This window comes from Callithrix jacchus, chromosome 8 (genome assembly GCF_049354715.1).
Source record: "Callithrix jacchus isolate 240 chromosome 8, calJac240_pri, whole genome shotgun sequence".
Classification (NCBI taxonomy): Eukaryota; Metazoa; Chordata; class Mammalia; order Primates; family Cebidae; genus Callithrix; species Callithrix jacchus.
In genome coordinates, this window is record NC_133509.1 from 57,529,655 (window position 1) to 57,549,367 (window position 19,713).

At 45.0% G+C, this 19,713-nt stretch overlaps 1 protein-coding gene across 1 annotated transcript in view; it reads right to left on the minus strand.

Annotated features, from left to right (window-relative positions):
- Positions 1-19,713, minus strand: part of SLC7A8 (solute carrier family 7 member 8) — a 58,398-nt gene that overhangs the window by 34,259 nt on the left and 4,426 nt on the right. Inside the window, exons 3-4 of the mRNA XM_078334544.1 lie at positions 5,421-5,625; positions 3,733-3,884 (exon numbers count right to left, since the gene is read on the minus strand). Of these exons, the coding sequence (XP_078190670.1) occupies positions 3,733-3,884; positions 5,421-5,625 (357 nt within the window). The remainder of the gene's footprint in view (positions 1-3,732; positions 3,885-5,420; positions 5,626-19,713) is intronic.

The following is a 19,713-nucleotide window of genomic DNA, read 5'->3' on the forward strand; positions in this document are numbered from 1 at the left end:
AAGAGGATGAGGAGGGCTGGATGATGGTGGGGGTAGGTTGGTGGGTGGGAGGGGTGCTGGAATAAAAGGTACCAGCATTTAATGAAAAATATAATCTACCGGCCAGGTACAGTGGCCTCACTTTGGGAGGCCGAGGTGAGTGGAACACTTGTGGTCAGGAGTTCGAGACCAGCCTGACCAACTTGGGGAAACCCCATCTCTACTAAAAATACAAAATTAGCTGGGTGTTGTGGCACATGCCTGTAATCCCAGCTACTTGGGAGGCTGAGGCAGGAGAATAACTTGAACCCAGGAAGTGGGGGTTTCAGTGAGCCAAGATGGCATCACTGCACTCCAGCCTCGGTGACAGAGTGAGACTCTGTCTAAAAAAAAGATAGCATCAACCAAGCCTTCCTGACAGCTTGGTTCTTGCTTTATTGGATACCTTGAGAGAGGATTTGATGCTTATCTGGTTGAGCCTGCCATAAAACAAAACAAAACAAAAAAGAGAGAGGATTTGAGGGGGCCTATAGAAGTGGGCTAAAAAAGTATTCAACAAACCAGATAACAGAACCTCCATACACAGACTCAAAGCAGCTGGGAGTGTCAGGCATAAGGAAAGGGAGAGAGGAAGTTTGTGTATAGCTATAGGCACGTACGTGTGCACCCTGCTGGGGAGAGGGATGGCAGCTCCACATGGCCTTCCTTCACTAGGAGGAAAGGGACACAGCAGTGGAGAGGTGTGGAGCTGGTTTCCATTTCCTCTAAAGGAAATAAGGAGGAATACACTTGGGAATCAGAAGGATTGAAGATTTTTCTGCTTATGAAGGTGGACAAATATTTGAACGTATATTTCAAGGATGTTGAAAAACTCCTATCTTTGGAGGACAAGATTGACTGCTGTTAAGTTGGAGATAATTTCCTTGCAGTTCTGCTGAGGAGGCAGAGGACTTAGATAAGCTCTATTGAATCTTTGGCTGCAGGAATAGCGGAGGGGGCCCTTGTCATTTTTGTCATCAGCCAGTTCCTAAGTTTCTCTTTGGCTTGGTGCTAGCAGCGTCTAGGTGAGGGGTCGGCTGTGGAGAGGACTGTGCAACCTGGCATTCTGGAGCAGGGCTATGGGCAGGTGCTGTTCTTATCTCCTAGGAGGGTTTGGATCTTTCTGGTCTGAGGGGACACCCAAAGGGCTACACTACCTTGGATGGTATTTGTTCAAGCGGTTAAACCCTTGGCAGCTTTGGGGAATGTAAAGGAAGCCACGGGCTCTGGCTGCCTGGGAACTTCATCAACCTGTGGCCTGCTCCTCTCCTAGGGTACAAACTGAACAGGTTCAGGGGTTCTTGATTTCTAGTAGGAGGGTAAGTGTGGCCTCTTGTCTGACCCACTTTAGCAGCATCAGCAGGAAAAAGGAAGCTGTCTGTGTGCAAAGAAACACCAAAACAGCAGTGGCCAGCACTTCTGTGGCCCCCCTTCCCACCCTCGCATTAGACTGTCTGAGGACAGAAACAGCACTCTTCCTGCATTCCCAGGCCCTTGCTCCTCCCCGCTGCCCCTCTCAACTCTGGATCCAGCTAGGATGCAAAGATGAAGTGGCCCCAGCAACTTGCCCACCTTCAGTGACTTGCCCTAGCCTACCCTCAGTGACTGACATGACTGGGGTACTGGGTGTCCAACACTGTGCTGAGGGTGTCCCCTTCCTTCTCTCATGCAATACCTGTGGCCATGACCTCTTGAGACAGCTAGGATTACACTCCTCATCTCACAGTAGGGTGGGCAGGTGATTTTGCCCAGCACTTACCACTGCAGTGAGAAAGTGGTGGACTGGAGGTATAGGCTCAGGCAGCCCGGTTTTGGAGCCTGCATTCAGATCTGTGAGCACAAGGAATACACCCCAAACAAATGTCTTGGCCCCATGTTGCAAATGGCCTGGGTGATGGAGGTCTGTCCCAGGGTTGACCACCATTGCCAAAGAGGGGTCATTGCCGAGGAGACAGCCTCTTGGGTCCCAGCTGCCTGCCTTCTAAGAGGCTTCTGAGGTGGGTAAGTGATTTTTTTCCTCCTCATCCCATAGCAGGACAGAAGGAAAGGTGTCAGGACCTGGGAAAGGGTATGGCCAGGATGATCACTACCCTCAGCTAAGTGTATGTGTGTTGAAAGGTGTGGGAAGGCAGGGACCGAGGGAACTCTAGAGGTAGAGCTCCTGAAACATATCTAAGTATTTACTTTAGAAGTTAGTTTTTGATGAAAGATATAAAATACCCCCAATCCATTGAGATCACTAATAATCAGAGATTAAGCTTTGAGACTTCCTAGAAATACGGCTCTGCAGAACTTCTCTAGAAAGCCTCTAACCTATTCCAGCCCATAGAGATCTTTTTTCCTTCTCTGAATTTTATTATTAGTATTGTTTTTAATTTTTTTTCTTTGAGATACAGGATCTCACTACCTTGCCCAGGCTGGAGTACAGTGGCTATTTGCAGGTGTGATCATAGCTCACTAAAGCCCAGAATTCCCAGGCTCAAATGACCTTCCTACCTCACCCTCCCCGGTGGCTAGGACTGCATGTGTGCGCCACCATGCCTAGCTCCCTTCTCTGAATTTTTACTGCATTGAATCCTAACCACAGTATCCATCTATATGGCTTTTCTCCTAGCTAGAAAACTCATCAAGGGCAGGGACCATGGACAAACTCTCCTCCAAGAGAGTTAAAAAAGTGTGACTTGACAAGTTGAAGTAGAAGTAGATGTGGACCTGTTGCCAAGAAGCAAGGATTAACTTCCTAGGAACAGCTGGGAGAAGCCAGCACAGTGCAGTGCACTGGACAGAGAAGAAATCAGGAGCCCTCACACTCCGCGTGGCCTCCCTCCCTGGGCAAGTCACTTGCCTGGCTCTCTGTTTCCTTATCTGTTCTGGGAAAATGTTAATACTGGCCCAGCTTACCTCATGGATTTGTCATGAAACTCAAATGAGATAATATAGGTGAAAGTGCTTTGCCTAATGCCAAGAACCCTGCCAGTGAAAATTATTGTGCCTCCAAGGAGCTACTTAAGTTTTTTCCGACACCAGACAATTGTATGCAAAATCCATTCACATAAAACACACTTGTAGGAAACTGAAAGAAAAATAATGGGGAAAAGAAAAGGAGACAAGGCGAGGTGGCTCAGGCGAGTAATCCCAGTACTTTGTGAGGCTGAGGCAGGCGGATCACTTGAGGTCAGGAGTTCGAAACCAGCCTGGCCAACATAGTGAAACCCCATCTCTACAAAAATTACAAAAATTAGCTTGGCGTGGTGGCTCGCACCTGTAATCCCAGCAACTTAGGAGTCTGAGGTTGGAGAATCGCTTGAACCTAGGAGACGGAGGTTGCAGTGAGCAGAAATCACACCACTGCACTCCAGCCTAGGAGACAGAGTGAGACCCTGTCTCAAAAAACAAACAAACAAACAAACAAACAACAATAACAATAAAAAAAACGAAGAGAAGGAAGGAGAGTCAGAGACATACAGACCACCAGGAAGGCTAAAAGAGGCTGTCTCTCAAACCAGGTGCAGTGGTTCACACCTATAACCACAACACTTTGGGAGGTCAAGTTGGGAGGATCATTTAAGCCCAGGTGTTCGAGACTGCAGTGAGCTATGATCCTGAGACTGAGCTCCAGCCTGAGCGACAGAGTGAGGACACTGTTTCTAAAAATAATAACAATAAATACAATAAAAGAGGCTGTCTTGCTAACAAGGCCCAGATGGCACTTACATAAGCAGATGGCAGCCAGGAGCCGAAGGCCAGACTCTGGGGGGAAGCAGGTGGGGAAGAGCGGCTGCAGCACGTAGTTGGAGAAGGTGAGGGCGATGACAGCCTGGTTGGTGGGGTAGATCACCAGCACAGCAATCCACAGCCTCAGGAACCTGAAGGAGGAACGGGACATTCCCGCCATCAGGCATGGCAGGGAGGCAGAGCCATCAGGGGAGAGCCCAGGCAACTCATGCTTCCTTTTTATTTTCAGGGATGTTGAAGAGCCCAGCCTCTGCCCTGACCACAGATGAGACATCCAGCCCTCTGCTATGATAATAAAATGGTTTAATGATGAAGAGCTAAATTTCCATAAGCACTAATACAAGCCTTGGCATTCCTTTTTTCTTTCTTTTTTTTTTTTTTTTTTTGAGATGGAGTCTTGCTCTGTCACCAGGCTGGAGTGCAGTGGCGTGATCTTGGCTCACCACAACCTCCACCTCCCAGGTTCAAGCGATTCTCCTGCCTCAGCTTCCTGAGTAGCTGGGATTACAGGCATTTGCCACCATGCCCAGCTAATTTTTGTATTTTTAGTAGAGATGGGGTTTTGCCATGTTGGCCAGGATGGTCTTGATCCCTTGACCTGGTGATCTGCCTGCCTCAGCCTCCCAAAGTACTGGGATCACAGATGTGAGCAACCGTGTCTGGCTGGCATTCTTTCTTTCTCTTCTCTCCTTTCATAATCTCTTCTCCATTACTGTGGCCACCAGCAGCCAATAATGGAAAAACAAAATTTGCAACCCCAGAATGTTGATAGACAGGACATACTAAGGGTGTGGTTATGTAAGCAATGATCAGGAGAGGTATCATGTGGAGGTTTGCGGAGGGAAGCGCCTTCCACACCCTTTGGCCCATTGGTGAGGGTTTATCAATGGCAGGGATGCAGAAATTGAGGAAATTTAAGATTAGCGCCCAACTCTAGAGGGAGGCCATTATCCATGGGAGTGAGAAAAGAAGGTTCATTCTACCTTAGGTGGCCACTCTCACTTGTCAAGATAGAAGGGCCTTGTTTTTGGGATGTGCTTTCTCTGGGAATCTATGGTCAATAGTGTTGTTATACAGTTCTGTTTGCTCCACTCATAGAATCTTTTCCACTGGCTGGGCATGGTGGCTCATGTCTGTAATCCCAAACTTTGAGAGGCAGAGGCAGGCGGATCACCTGAGGTTGGGAGTTCGAGACCAGCCTGACCAACATGCAGAAACCCAATCTCTACTAAAAATACCAAAAAAAATTAGCCGGGTGAGGTGGCATGTGCCTGTAATCCCAGCTACTTGGGAGGCTGAGGCAAGAGAATTGCTTGAACCCGGGAGGCGGAGGTTGCAGTGAGCTGAGATCGCACCATTGCACTCCAAACTGGGCAACAAGAGCAAAACTCTAACTCAAAAAAAAAAAAAAAAAGAATCTGTTCTAAGATCAAAACAGATGTCAAAACTACAAACCTGGAACTTTCATCATTTCCAGGAGCCTCAAGGGGACACAAGGCTCTACTAGCAACCATGGCAGGAAAGCAGAAGAGACATTCCACTCTCTAGCACCCGCTGGCACACTGGAGACTAGAAAGCCCTGGCCTTGGCTTTTTCCAATCTGACCTCCTTCTGAACGTCTTTCTCCTTTTCCCCTAGACCATTCAGGCCTCCACAGATCCTCTTACCCAGCCAGTCCTCCGAAGATGTCCTTGACATAGGAGTAGTCACCTCCAGATTTGGGGATGGTGACCCCAAGCTCAGCATAGCAGAGGGCTCCCACAGCTGTGATGAGGCCTGTCACGATCCAGACAATGAGAGCAAGGCCCACAGAGCCAGCATTCTCCAGCACACCCTTTGGCGAGACAAAGATTCCGGAGCCAATGATGTTTCCTGCGTGGGACACCAAGGGGAGATAGTAGAGATGAGACGGTTGGCAGGTTTGGCATTTGCAGGGTGGTCTTATCTCTGATCTGATTCTGAAATGCTTTGGAGATATGTAAATGATTTGCAGGCAGGTGGGCCCAGGAATAATTCTCCCTGAAGTAGGGGAAAGAGAAGCAGATAATTGATATGTACCAGGAAATTGGTCAGTTACTTTCCATGTTTCATTTAATCCTCCAGACAACACTATGGAATTAGATATCATTTCTCACATTTTACAGAGGAGGAAACTGAGTCTCAGTGATACAAAGTGAGTTGCCTTGGTCTGCATCGCAGTAAGTGACGGTGAAGTATCGTATCTCAGGACCCTCCAGCTGAGTGACACATGGTTCACCCAAAGTGACAAGACTGGCTGAAAATGGCAGAGATGGAAAAGTGGGCTGTTTTCAGAGACCACCTGCCCACTAGAAGGCTTCAGAAATGAGCCAAAGGGCATTATTTTTTACACAGATTGTGGTCACACCCCAACATTGGGGATTTTCAAGAGTTAGGAGTAGAGAAAATACTCCCGGAGGCTGGCTTCCACATGACGGCCCCACCTTGGTGAAGAACATAAAATAACCCTATAAAAACAGTCCTGGCGGCTTAGAAGTGGTATGTAGGAATGCAATATGTGCAAAGCCTCAGCACTATATTCTTTCAAAGGTCATTACCCACCAATGTTTCATGTGACCCTCATAACAATCTTACGGAATTCAGGGAGAGGAAAGAGGCAGGTACTTCCCTCTCCATTTTATAAACTCAGAGATTAAGACACAGAGGGGTTAAGTGGCTTTCTCCAAATTCCACAGCTACTGATGGGTAAAATTGGATCTAGAAGTCAGTCTCCTGATACTTAATCCAGCGCTCTTTCCACTAATCCACTTCTGCTTGTGTGCAGGGGCTGGTTTTCTCCTGAGAGGTGAGGCCCGCAGCCAGTACTGAATGTCTGGCTGCTGGGCTGTCTGTGTTAGGCAGAAGAGGAGTAAGAGTATGGAGGCCGTTCCTGACATGCTTCCTCCCAGCTGTTCCTCTGTCCCCTTCTTGTGGTATAGTAGGCCATTAAGGTCCATTGGGTGGGTGCTTTGAAAGTGCTGCTTCATGCCCTGCCCAGCTGCACCACTAAATGCCTGAGCAAAGAAGCAGAGACCAAACGGATGCAGGTGGGAAGGCAGAGCTAGAGTATCCTGAGGTCAGCTGGACTTGACCGTGTTCTAAGGATACCTCACCCCTCCATGATCTCTCTGTAGTGGTTTGGAGCCAGTGAGATGGAGACTGTAAGGTTTTATCTCAGCTTTAAAAAACAGACATTCAGGTATCAACCATAATTCAACCTCAATCTAGCCCTGACACTGAAATATAGAATCAGAGGCCACAGGCTCAAGTTAGATACAGATGAAAAGGAAGCACCTATCTATCTTAAATATGTCTTCCTAATTTTCGTGCTCACAGTCTTTCCCAACAGAACAGGGCTGCTTATAGAAATGAAAGTAAAAGAGGTAATCTCTCATCATCAAATCAGTGATATAACTATCAGGCAAAGAGAAGATAGAAAAAGGAGATTCTGAGTGCCACCAGTCCTTACAGACTTTTCCTCTTCTTGTAAGCTTATGTAAAGTTCTATGATAGGACAACGGACATCTTTCAGCCCTCCTCTCTCCTCAAACATTCCCCATATGCTCTGTTTAGAAGTACTGGATTAGTAGAGAATAACAGACCTGCTTGTGGTATTCCAGGACTTAGAACATGTTCCCCCTGTCAAATGATTCTTCACCTGCCAAACCAAATGCACTGCTGTTCCCTGGAAGACATCAAGTGCTGGGAAATGAGAGACCTAGAGACAGTTTTGCTAATAGTGCTGAAAGATGATAGTAAATTCCTTGCCTAGCAGGAAGTTATCCAAAGAACAATCTATAGGGCATTTCAAAGCCAGCCAAGATGAAAGCAATAGAGCTAGGGCTATAAAACCAGCTCAAGGGGTTAGGAAAACAATCAACAGCAGCAGAAAAACAAGGTTTGACTTTGTTAAGGTACTTTTAAGGTACTGAAAAGGGAGAAGTGTATAGCTAGGTGCTTCTAGAGCAAAGAATGGCTGTTGCAAGAGGGAAAGTGAGGATGGGTGTTATTAAATAGACCCGATCTTTTCAGGAATGAAGAGTGTCAATGTTCCACTAAGGGTTCTTAGAAAACAAACACTGCGCAGGGATCAGTAAATGCTTCTCTTCTGTTTTTGCTCTGACATTTCGAGTGTGTGCTCTTTCCCTTGTTCTAGATCGCAGGAGCCACTGGAAGATGGAATGTGCAACACTAACTGCCCACTTCCTGCCTTTACTTCTTCTTGGAGGCCCCAACCTTCAAGAATTCTGGCAGAGCTGAGGGTCACTGCAGATTGGCATTGGAATAAGAGTCCTCACTTCATAAAAATTGGATTTCTCCCCTCAAAACCTTAATTTTGACCAAATTAAAATTACAAAGATAGTTCAGGCATTGGTGGCTCATGCCTGTAATTCCAGCACTTTGGGAGGCTGAGGCAGGAGGATTGTGTGAGTCCAGGAATTCGAAACCAGCCTGGGCAATCTAAGAAGATCCCATCTCTACAAAAAAATTTTAAAAAATTAACCAGACTTGGTGGCATGTGCCTATAGTCCCAGCTACTAGAGAGGCTGAGGTGGGAGGATCACTTGAGCCTGGAAGTCGAGGCTGCAGTGGGCTGTGAGTGTATCACTGCACTCTAGTGACAGAGCAAGACCCCGTCTCAAATAAATAAATAAATAAATAAAATTACAAAGCTAAAAGCTAAAAACAAAAAACTTGAGCTATACTACTGTAAACTGAGTGCTAGGGAACAGAAAAAAAAAAAAAGGAGTGTCTCTGATTCTAGGAAATCACCCCCTAGCAAACTAGAAGTCAAGAACACTTCCTCCACCTTAGCAGCCTCTGGGACTTCTGCAGGGGAAAGAATGTCACTCACCGCAGAGATACATTCTAGAGTGCATTTACCCCACAGTAGTGTCTACTACTTTTATCCAATCTTTAGTGTGATTACCTGATATCTATCTCCTGCACTAGACTGTAAGCACCATAGAAGCAAGAACTATGCTGCTTTCCCTTATCTGTGAGGTGTCCCCTAGTAGACATGCCATAATGCTTAATTCATGATGCCTGACACCATTTGTGCATCTCTACAGAGCAATGTAGTATACCTATTTCTTTGGAACATCCAAATCCTGTGAGAATGCTAAGCGTATGTTGCAGGCAAATGAGTAAAGCAACCCACTTATTTTGCTGCTAAGGAAAGTAGAATGGCTATTACTTCCATCTCCAATGTACTTATTTATTTTGAGATGGAGTCTCCCTGTCACCCAGGCTGGAGTGCAGTGATGTGATCTCAGCTCATTGCAACCTTTGCCTCCTGGGTTCAAGTGATTCTTGTGCCTCAGCCTCCCGAGTAGCTGGGATTACAGGCGTGTGCCACCACACCTGACTAATTTGGGTATTTTTACTAGAGATGGGGTTTCACCATATTGGCCAGCTCTTGAACTCCTGAGCTCAAGTGATCCTCCTGCCTCGGCCTCCCAAAGTGCTAGGATTGCAGGCGTGAGCCACTGTGCCCAGCCTACCATCTCCAATTTATAGGGGAAGAAAGTAGAACAACTATTATTCCTATTTTTCAAACAAGAAAAATGAGGACAGTATTATTATCCCTATTTTATGGATGAAGAAACTGAGACCTAGAAAAGCAGTTATTTGCCTAAATCATAGGGTAAGTTCGTTGCAGCTGGACTGGAACCTAAATAGTCTGTCACAGCCTCCAGCTTTTTCCTGAAAATAAAAGGTCTTCCTAATACGTTGGGGTCAGTCTTCCATGCTGTACTACATAGGCGATGGGAATGGGTCACAGAAGTCACTTACTAAAGAGTTGGAAAGCAGATCCGATTCCTTCCTTCTATTCCAGTACCACCTTCAATGGGGATTTATAAAACATTCATATCCATTACCTTACTTGATCTCCTAACTACTTTCTTAGGTGCACTGGGCAGGTCCTATCATTCTTATTTTACCATTGCAAAAACTGAGGCTCAGAGAGGTGAAAGGACTTTATTAAAGTCATGCACTGCATAAGTAGCAAGGCCTGGATGAGAAGCTAAGTCCTTGGACTCCTGACCTTTCCAGACTTTCCTCCATGCCTCCATGCTGCCTCTCCTTTGGAAACTGCACAACAGACACTTTTATAGTAACAGTTGGGCTTTCAACTTGGACACTGTCTAAGTGAGACTTCCCTGGAGTGGCTTTGAAAAGACTAATTCTCCCTATTGGGGTTAATAGGGGATAAATTAAAAGAAAAGAAAAGACTGAGAAAGGACTTCCCTACTTTGACTATGAACCTTTCTTTTTTGGGGCCTTAGGAGACAGGGTCTCTTTCTTTTTTTCTTTTTTTTTTGAGACAGAGTCTTACTCTGTCGCCCAGGCTGAAGTGCAGTGGCATGATCTCAGCTCACTGCAACCTCCGCCTCCCAGGTTGAAGCAGTTCTCCTGCTTCAGCCTCCTGAGTATCTGGGATTACAGGTGTGTGTCACCACACCGAGCTAATTTTTGTATTATTAGTAGAGATGGGGTTTCACTATGTTGGCCAAGCTGCTCTCAAACTCCTGACTTCAGGTGATCTGCCCGCCTCGGCCTCCCAAAGTGCTGGGATTACGTGCTTGGCTATGGGTTTTACTCTTTCACCCAAGCTAGGGTACAGTGGCGTGATCATAGCTCTCTGCAGCCTCAAACCCCTGGCCTCAAGGGATCTTTCTGTTTCAGCCTCCTGACTAGCTAGGATTATGGGTGTGTGCCACTACAGTTAGCTAATTTTTAATTTTTTTAGAGTTGTGGGGGGTGGTCTCACTATGTTGCCCATCTGGTCTCGAACTCCTGGCCTCAAGTGATCCTCCTGCCTTGGCCTCCTGAAGTGCTGAGATTACAGGCATGAATCATCTCGCCTGGCCAATCAACATTTCTTGATGGGCTATAGGAAGAAAGTTGATTACTGTGGGTTTTTTTCCTGCAGTGTTTTAGCCTTAGACTTACTGTCTACAAAGCCACTTGAGAATGAGATGCACATCCATCTGGTATTGCTGAGGTACTCAAGGTTAGAGTTTTAGTCCTGCTTCCATCCACCCCCAATTAAAGTAATCATCTTATCACAAAGATCTTTAGTGAAGAATGAATTCTAGGATGCCTGGACTATGAAACCCAGTTTGGCTTGTTCTGTCAAAGAAAAGCCAAGCATACCATTTCATTAAAAAGGAGCCATGTTGTCTCAATGGGCAAGTCTTCACTAGAAAAATTGCCGGAATTGAGAAAACCCACATTTGCCGTGAATAATCACTAACTCCCCCAGCTGTAGACCAATACCCATGTGACTCTCATTAAAGCATTACTCACATCTAGGCCTGTCCACACTAGAATGTTATAGCCATCACAGAATTTCCTAAGGGATGGAATTACAGACTTCTAACATCCAACAGACCCTCGATTCAAAAGGTTTGACCTTCCTTACTCAACGCTAGTCTTGAAATCTAGCCACAGCCTCCTCCCAGGGCTTGGAGGTTTTGCCCATTTCCATGATGTTCAGAGAAAGCTAGGTGAATCTGCTTTGTGTTTCTTCCACAGAGTGGCTGAGAGGATCTCAGAGCATTTCAGGACTAGGGGAACAGCGTGAAAGCAGGTCTGGCATGCCGGGGGGGCCAGGCTTTGATCTTCACACCAGGCCTGGGAGATCACCATGCCTCTCACCCTGTTTACACTTTCTCATCAGGACTGTACAAACAGCTCCTCAGGGGTGGTAGCAGGTCAAGACTCTGACACATGCCCTGAGGAGTCAACATCTTCTGCAGATTGAGATGTGGAAGGCGCTGCAGAAATCTGCTGTTGTGCATTCCTTATTGAAAACATGAAAAGGGCACTAGAGTTAAAGCTGGAGGAGCCACTTTGTCCTTGCTTTGCTGTGTGACCTGAATTTTTCTGAAAATCACTCTCTTTATCTGCAGAATGGGAATCATCGTTCCTGCCCTGTCTACCTCAACAGGGTAGTTGTGGGGAATCAAGGGAGAGCCTATATGTGAGGCACTTTATAATTTGTGAAATGCTAATAAATATAAGGAATGGCTAGGTTTTTTAGCAGTAGGGACAGAGACCAATCCTAGAAGAATTCAATGGAGTTGGTTTGGAGGTTTGGCTCCAAAACAGCATTGTACAGCCAGGACTATGAAGCATCATCCTCTGAGTCATTTGTCTGCTGGTCTAGGTATAATTTTTAGATACCACAGGTGGGCGGGCAGCAGGTAATTGCATCTCAAAAGGTATTTATTGAGCACCCACTCTGTACATGCTTGCTTTGGATGGTAATTGGGAAGCACTTGTTCACACATGGAATTTTAATGAAACGGATGGAGCCAACCACCAGCCACTGAAAGACAGGAATCGTAGCCTGGGGGTTGCCGGGGGTGCTGAGTATTGAGTCCTCAAATAAGCCCATGAAGGACCCACATCTTGACTCCAGCATTCCCTGCCTGACTGGGGAGCCAGGCATCCACAGTGAGAGGCTTTGTCTTCCTCTATGGTTTTCAACTGAGAACAACTTTGTCCACACCTCAAGGGGACAGCTGGCTGTATCCGGAGACACTTTTGGTTGTCACAGCCAGGGTGGGAGAGCTACCAGCACCTGATGTGTAGAGGCTGGTAATGGCGCTAAACACCCTACGACAGACAGGACAGCTTCCCACTACAAAATATCTGGGCTTCATTGAAGTTTGAAAGTAGAACAGGACTTCTCAACCTCAGCACTGTTACCTTTGGTTAAGCTCTAATCCCTTTAAAATTTGAGCCTGGATGATTATTTTTTTAAAGCTAAGTACAAAAATGTATATTCATAGGAATAACATTTTTAAACAGAACAAAATTTTCATTCAGTAAAAAGATAACAAAATTTACCATCTTATCAATTTTTAAGTCTATAGTTTAGCAGTGTTAAGTATATTCACATTGTTGTGAGGCAAACTTGAATGAGGGTTTGTTTTTATTATTCAATACTCAACATGTACTAGTGCTGGGAACAGTTATAGGATGTGAAAGTGAGACACAGTTCCTGGTTTCAAGGAACTGTGTGGAAAGGAAGACACATGTGCACAGACACAGAGCTGATACTACCATGCAGAGCAGAAGCTGCATGAGGGCTATTGCAATATATGACAAGATTTTAATGGGTAGAAAAGAAAATTACTGGCATAGGCTGTTCAGAAAAGTCTTCCTGGAAGAGGGAAGTGTCAGACTGATGCTGATGAGTGAGTTGACTCAGCTCAGCAAAGAGAAAAGGAAAAGCAACTGGCTGGTTGCTAAACAGATCAGACTTGGGCTGAATGGTCAGTCTTCTTACTGGATCAGTCCAATTCAAGTTTCAGGACTTATTGAGTATGTGCACTGGGAGTGGGAACCACTAAACATTAGTGGTTCCTCCCATTCTACAACATACTGATGCACTATGGTATCTTCCAATAAATATTAATTTCTTTCTCTCTTTGAGTTAAAGGAGTGCAAGGGCTTTGTTTTATTTTTTAAATTTTTACTTTTTTTGTGTGTGACAGGGTCTCACTCTGTCACTGAGGCTGGAGTGCAGTGGCATGATCACAGCTCATTGCAACCTCTGCCTCCCAAGCTCAAGCAATCCTCCAACCTTAGCCTCCCTAGTGCTGGGACCAGAGGCGTGTGCCACCCCACCCAGCTGATTTTTAAATATTTTGTAGAGACAGGGACCACTGTGTTGCCCAGGCTGGTCTTGAACTTCTGGATCCAAGAAATCCTGCCATGTCAGCCTCCCAAAGTGCTGGAATTACAGGTATGTGCCACCGCACCTGGCTAGCTTTGTTTCCCACAAGAAACTTCCATTGCACAGCTAAGTAGACTGATAATTAACTTGCTCAAGATTACAAAGATTGTAAATAGGGAAGCGGTTAGCAAACTTAAGACTATCTCTAAAGCCCTCCTTTTCCTAATCAGTGGTTCCTCCCATTCTATGACATGCTGATGCAAACCATGGAAAAATTCACATTAAGCTTTCTGCCTTCAGCGTCAGGGTCCAAATATCTCCTTGAGTCAACCTGACCTGCCATTATCAGCTGCTTACTAAACACTTTCTGCAGAATTATATTCTTAAGAAGCAGCTGAAATGTTCGTGCATTTCCTAAATGTACAAACAAGCACCTTTAAAATATGGAGACAGATGAGAAAGGTAATAATTCTGCAGCAGTGGTACTCCTTCTGAGTAATCTGCCTTTGCAATGTGCAGTGTGAGGTTGCCTGGTCCATCCTTCAGACATTGTAAAACCTTCTCCCCAGAAGTGACATCACTGCTGACGCTGAAGATATTTAAAGCAGGGAGCAAACCAATGGGAAGACATGTGACTGTGACAAAGATGAGGGATGAGATGTGATCGATAAAGCTTTTCAGCTCAAACTTCACTCATTCTATAAATAAAACAGCTTAAAATAGACTCGAGGGATTATTTTGCTTCCTAGAAATAAAATTCACCAGTGCTCAGTACAGGGCCTAGAATATAATGTGCTCAGTGTTTGTTAAAATATGGAATAATTCTGAATCCTATGTCCAGCTGCTCCCACTCCTGCCGCAGAGAGTAGCCTGCAGTTTGCCAATTCCAGATCTCCAGGGAGAAGAGACCTACGGGCCTGCTCTGTGGACATGTTCTGGGAGGGAAAAAAGGCATGGTGCTCCATGCTCTGTATGCTCAGCAGGGAGTTAAACATTGGAAAGGAACAGTTTCTAGCCCCCAGGGTTCCTGAATGGTTCTTGTCTTCTGTAGTTCGGGATATACTCCTGGGATCATTTGCATGTACCTGCTTTTCTAGATCCATCTCCTTCTCCTACAATAACAACAAAACAACAGAAATTCCTGAGGTATTACCCGTCAGAAAAGACAGAAAACCTCTGTAGCCTGGCAACTTGAGAAGCCCCAGCCAAGATGCCCCACAACTCTACCCCACTTCAGTAAGCTGATTTAACTCAGAAAAGTGTATATATGGTGCTGGCCTCTCCGAGAAGGTTATTTCATTTGGGTACGGCAGTTTTTGTTTTTGATGTTGTTGTTTTGAGACAGAGTCCTGGAGTGAGCAGTGGTGCAACTTGCTCATGCAACCTCTGCCTTTTGGGTTCAAGCGATTCTTGTGTCTCAGCCTCCCAAGTAGCTGGGACTATAGGCACCTGCCACCACACCTGGCTAATTTTTGAATTTTCAGTAGAAATGAGAGTTCTCCATGTTGGCCAGGAGGGTCTAGATCTCTTGACCTCATGATCCGCCCACCTCAGCCTCTCAAAGTGCTGGGATTACAAGTGTGAGCCACAGTGCTCTGCCAATTGTTGCTGTTTAAAATGGCTGTCTGGTGTGTCTCTTGGACACAGTTTTTTACCTGCCAGGTTCCTACTTTCTTTCCCTGACTCTAAGCATCTCCTGCTAGTCAGTCATTCTGTGTAACTCTGCTCTTTGGGGGAATGTATTATCGCCCTGACAGTGGCAGATTCAATCAAATTACTCCTTGAGCTCTCCGGTTCCTGGAGGCAGGAAGCATCCAACAGGATCCCTGGTCCCAGCCACCTTGCACTCCACTGTGGAGCATTTTGGTTAAGCCCAGTTGCTTTGGAGTTCAGTGACCTTGGTGGGAATCTAGGCTCTACCATCACCCAGTTATTTACCTGTTTGAACCTTTCACTTCTATAATAGTAGTTACTTTATGGGATTAGATGAGAATGCTCATAAAGTACTGATCAGGCACTATATATGTGGTGCATAGTAAGTGTTCAGTAAATGGTAGCTACTTATTATTATTACATTGCTGGGTATGTAGCCTTTCCCTACTCACCAAAATGTGTTTGTTTTGAAATACCTCCTAACTGGCTTCTGTCCCAGAGTTTTCTTTGAGAACAATGAGAGTTTTAATCACATTTTCATCCTGAATGAACCAAATCCTAATCCTTCCATGGTTTGTATGTGAGTATGTGTATTTTTTTTAACTGAAGTACACACTCAAGAAGCAGTTTTCACACTGTTCCCTCTGGTCAAAATCCAGTAGACATTTTTGGGATTAGAAGCTAATACATCATATTAGAGACTAAAATACAAAATCTTCTGAAGTGATAGAGACCACATGGGTGTGAGATCTTTTATACTTGAAATTTTTCCAAGACTGCCCAGTGCCATTTCAGTACAGTTATACTCATAGCCACACTTCTCTGTTGACAGAGACCCTTTAAAATTTTCCCCCCAATTTTTTCAGTATCAGACATCCATGGTCTTTCTGAACTCCAATCTCAGGCCAACTGCCCCACCATGCAATACACATCAGCCTCCTCCTCTCTTGGTTACCAATTAGAAATGGGTAATGATTAAAGTTTCGGCTATGGAAACATCTCAGTTATCAGTGGTGTAATCCTAGAAAAATTTTCTATCAGCTCTGTGACTCAATTTTCCAATTTTTTTTTGAGACGGAATTTCACTCTTGTTGCCCAGGCTGCAGTACAATGGCGTGATCTCGGCTCACTGCAACCAAGATCACTTCCCAGGTTCAAGCAATTCTCCTGCTTCAGCCTCTCAAGTAGCTGGGATTATAAGCATGCGCCTGGCTAATTTTGTATTTTTAGTGAGATGAGGTTTCTCCATGTTGTTCAGGCTGGTCTCAAACTCCTGACCTCAGTTGATCCACACCCACCTTAGCCTCCCAAAGTGCTGGGATTATAGGTGTGAGGCACCACGACTGGCCTAATTTCCTCATTTTTAACATACAGATAATCACAATAAGTACTTTCTTCAGATTGTTGTGAGGATTGAATAAAATAATATACGCAAAGAGCTTATAGCTCAAGAATTGGCATTTATGCCAGGTGCAGTGGGTCACGCCTATAGTCCCAGAACTTTGGAAGGCCAAGGCGGGCGGATCACTTGAAGTCAGGAGTTTGAAGACCATCCTGGCCAAAATGGTGAAACCCCATCTTTGCTAAAAATACAAAAATGAGCTGGGCATGGTGGCTCACACCTGTAATCCCAGCTACTCAGGAGGCTGAGGCAAAATAATCTCTTGAACCTGGTGAGGGGGCGGTTGCAGTCAACCAAGATTGCACCACTGCACTCCAGCTTGGGAGACAGAGTGAGACTGTCTCAAAAAAAAAAAAAAAAAAAAAAAAAAAGGCATTTAGTAAGAGCGCAATAAATACTATTTTAAAAAATCACGTTAGTTGGGAGATAGTGGTCTAGTAGCTAGACCTATATCCAGTATTGTTCTTTCTTTTTTTTTTGAGAGGGAGTTTCGCTCTTGTTTCCCAGGCTGGGGTGCAATGGCGAGATCTTGGTTCACTGCAACCTCCATTTCCCAAGTTCAAGCGATTCTCCTCCCTCAGCCTCCCGAATAGCTGGGATTACAGGCATGTGCCACCATGCCCAACAAATTTTGTATTTTTAGTAGAGACAGGGTTTCTCCATGTTGGTCAGGCTGGTCTCAAACTCCTGACCTTAGGTGATCCACCTGCCTCAGCCTTCCAAAGTGCTGGGATTACAGGTGTGAACCACCGTGCCCAGCTCTCCAGTATTGTTCTGTAGCAAATATACCGAGATCCCTCATAAACATAAATTGTGCTGAAAACAAAATTATCTGACATTATATACTTTTTAATTTTATTATTACAGTTCTTCAACTAGCTTCACCTTTGTCAAATTAGGTTTAGCTTAAAGCTGCCTCCTTATATATTTTAAATTCCACTTAAAACTTTCTTCATATATAGTGAAACTTAACTAATTGGATGTGTAACCTACTTTTATACCATTCACTGCGTTTCAGCCAATCAAAGGCAGCCAACTGTCCAACTCATATTGAAATAAGGCAAATGTAGAGCTGTTACCAGTCCAGCTGTTTCTGTACCTTACTTCCATTTCCTGTATGTCACTTGCCTTTTTCTGCCCATAAATCTTCAACTATGAGGTTTCCTCAGAAAACTCTGAACCTGTTCTGGCTCAGGAGGGTGCCTGACTCATGAATTGTTCTCGGCTCAATTAAACTCTGTTAAATTTAATTTGTTGAAGGTTTTCCTTTTATTGCCTTCAAGACATAGATTCTTGTTACATACCTATATATGTGACTGGTATAAAGTACTTAAATGGCCAGGAACTCTGTGGTGGTTCTAACGTGGCTGGAAAGAATGCTGGTCTATAAAGGAAAGGTGTGCATGTGCAGGAATGAATGCGAGCATGGTCTGTGTTGGCCAGATGCCCCTCAGGCTCACCCCAAGTCTTCCTGTAATTGTACTGGGAATATTACTTTCTTCCACTCCCAGCTGACTGCACAGTTCCCCACTACACTGGGAACCTTCCTCACTGGGAACACAACATTAATTGCTATAAAATGAATATTCATTCATCTATAAAAATGAATAAGGACCTCTGTCCAGATTCTAAAAGAAAACACTCCTTTAGGAGATAGAAATAGTGGAGAATAATGCTTATGAGCTTGATTCAGGATTCAGACAAGTCCTGGGTTTGAATCCTAGCTCCAGTACTTTTCAGTTGTGTGACCTTCAGCAAAGTTGCTTTCCTCTTTGAGCCTGTTTCCTTATCTGGAGGAAGAGATAATAGAGTGCCTACCAAATGAGTTATTGTGAGTGACAAATAAGTTCAGGTATGTTAGGTAATTGGATGAGTGCCTGGCATACACTAAGTGTTTAATAAACCCAGCTATTAGCAGTAGCTTTGTAGCCAGGCATAGTAGCAGATGCCTGTAATCCCAGGTACTCAAGAGACTGAGGCAGAATAATTGCTTGAACCTGGGAGGCGGAGGTTGGAGTGAGCTGAGATCGTGCCAATTGCACTCCAGCCTGGGCGACAGAATGAGACTCTGTCTCAAAACAAAAACAAAAACAAAAAGGCAGTAGTTTGATATCATTAATAAATTAACTTCTGTGTTTTCCCTCACACCCTCTTTCAACTTTGGGAGGACTCCACACTCATGGTGCAATCTACGTTAATATGCTGCCAACAGGTTTCCTTAGCCAAGTACAGGGAGAGCAAAAACCTGGCTAGGTTAGGGCAAGCATGATGTTAAAAGATTAAAATGGGCCAACCTAATTGTCCAGGTTGATAAAACTATTTCTAGCTTAAAGATTTTCAAGTCAGGTTGCCAGTAGCCCTGCAGATAAATGTTTCTTATTCAGATTTTTGTCCTAGAGTCCGTTAAATTCAACACTTATTTGAGTAATTATTCCTTATGCTAAACACTAAAGATTCATAAATGTATAAGACACTTTTGTTTTTTAAGGGGCAAGGTCATGTTGGGCACAGTGGCTCACACCTGCAACCCCAACACTTTGGGAGGCCGAGGCAGGAGGATTGCTTGAGTCCAGGAGTTCAAAATCAGCGTGGGCAACACAGGGAGACCCTGTCTCTACAAAAAATTAAAAATAATTTAAAAAATGAGCCAGGTGTGGTGGTGAGTGCCTGTAGTCCCAGCTACTTGGGAGGCTGAGGTGGGAGAATTGCTTCTGAGGCTGCAGTGAGCTATGATTGTACCACTGTACTCCAGCCTGGCTTGTTATCCAGTGAAATCTTGTCTCAAAAATCACGCCTGTAATCCTAGCACTTTGGGAAGCTGAGGTGGGCAGATCACGAGGTCAAGAGACTGAGACCATCTTGGTCAACATGGTGAAACCCCATCTCTACTAAAAATGCAAAAATTAGCCGGTCGTGGGGCATGCGCTTGTAGTCCCAGCTACTCAGGAGGCTGAGGCAGGAGAATCCCTTGAACCCAGGATGTGGAGGTTGCAGTGAGCCGAGATGGTACCACTGCACTCCAGCCTGGGTGACAGAACAAGACTCCGTCTCAAAAAAAAAAAAGGAGATGAGATCTTGTTCTGTCGCCCAGGCTGGCCTCAAACTCCTGGGCTCAAGTGATCAAGTAAGTAGGCGGGACTACAGGTAGGCACCACCACACCTGGCTCAATTTTTCTCTTGGTTCAATTCTTTC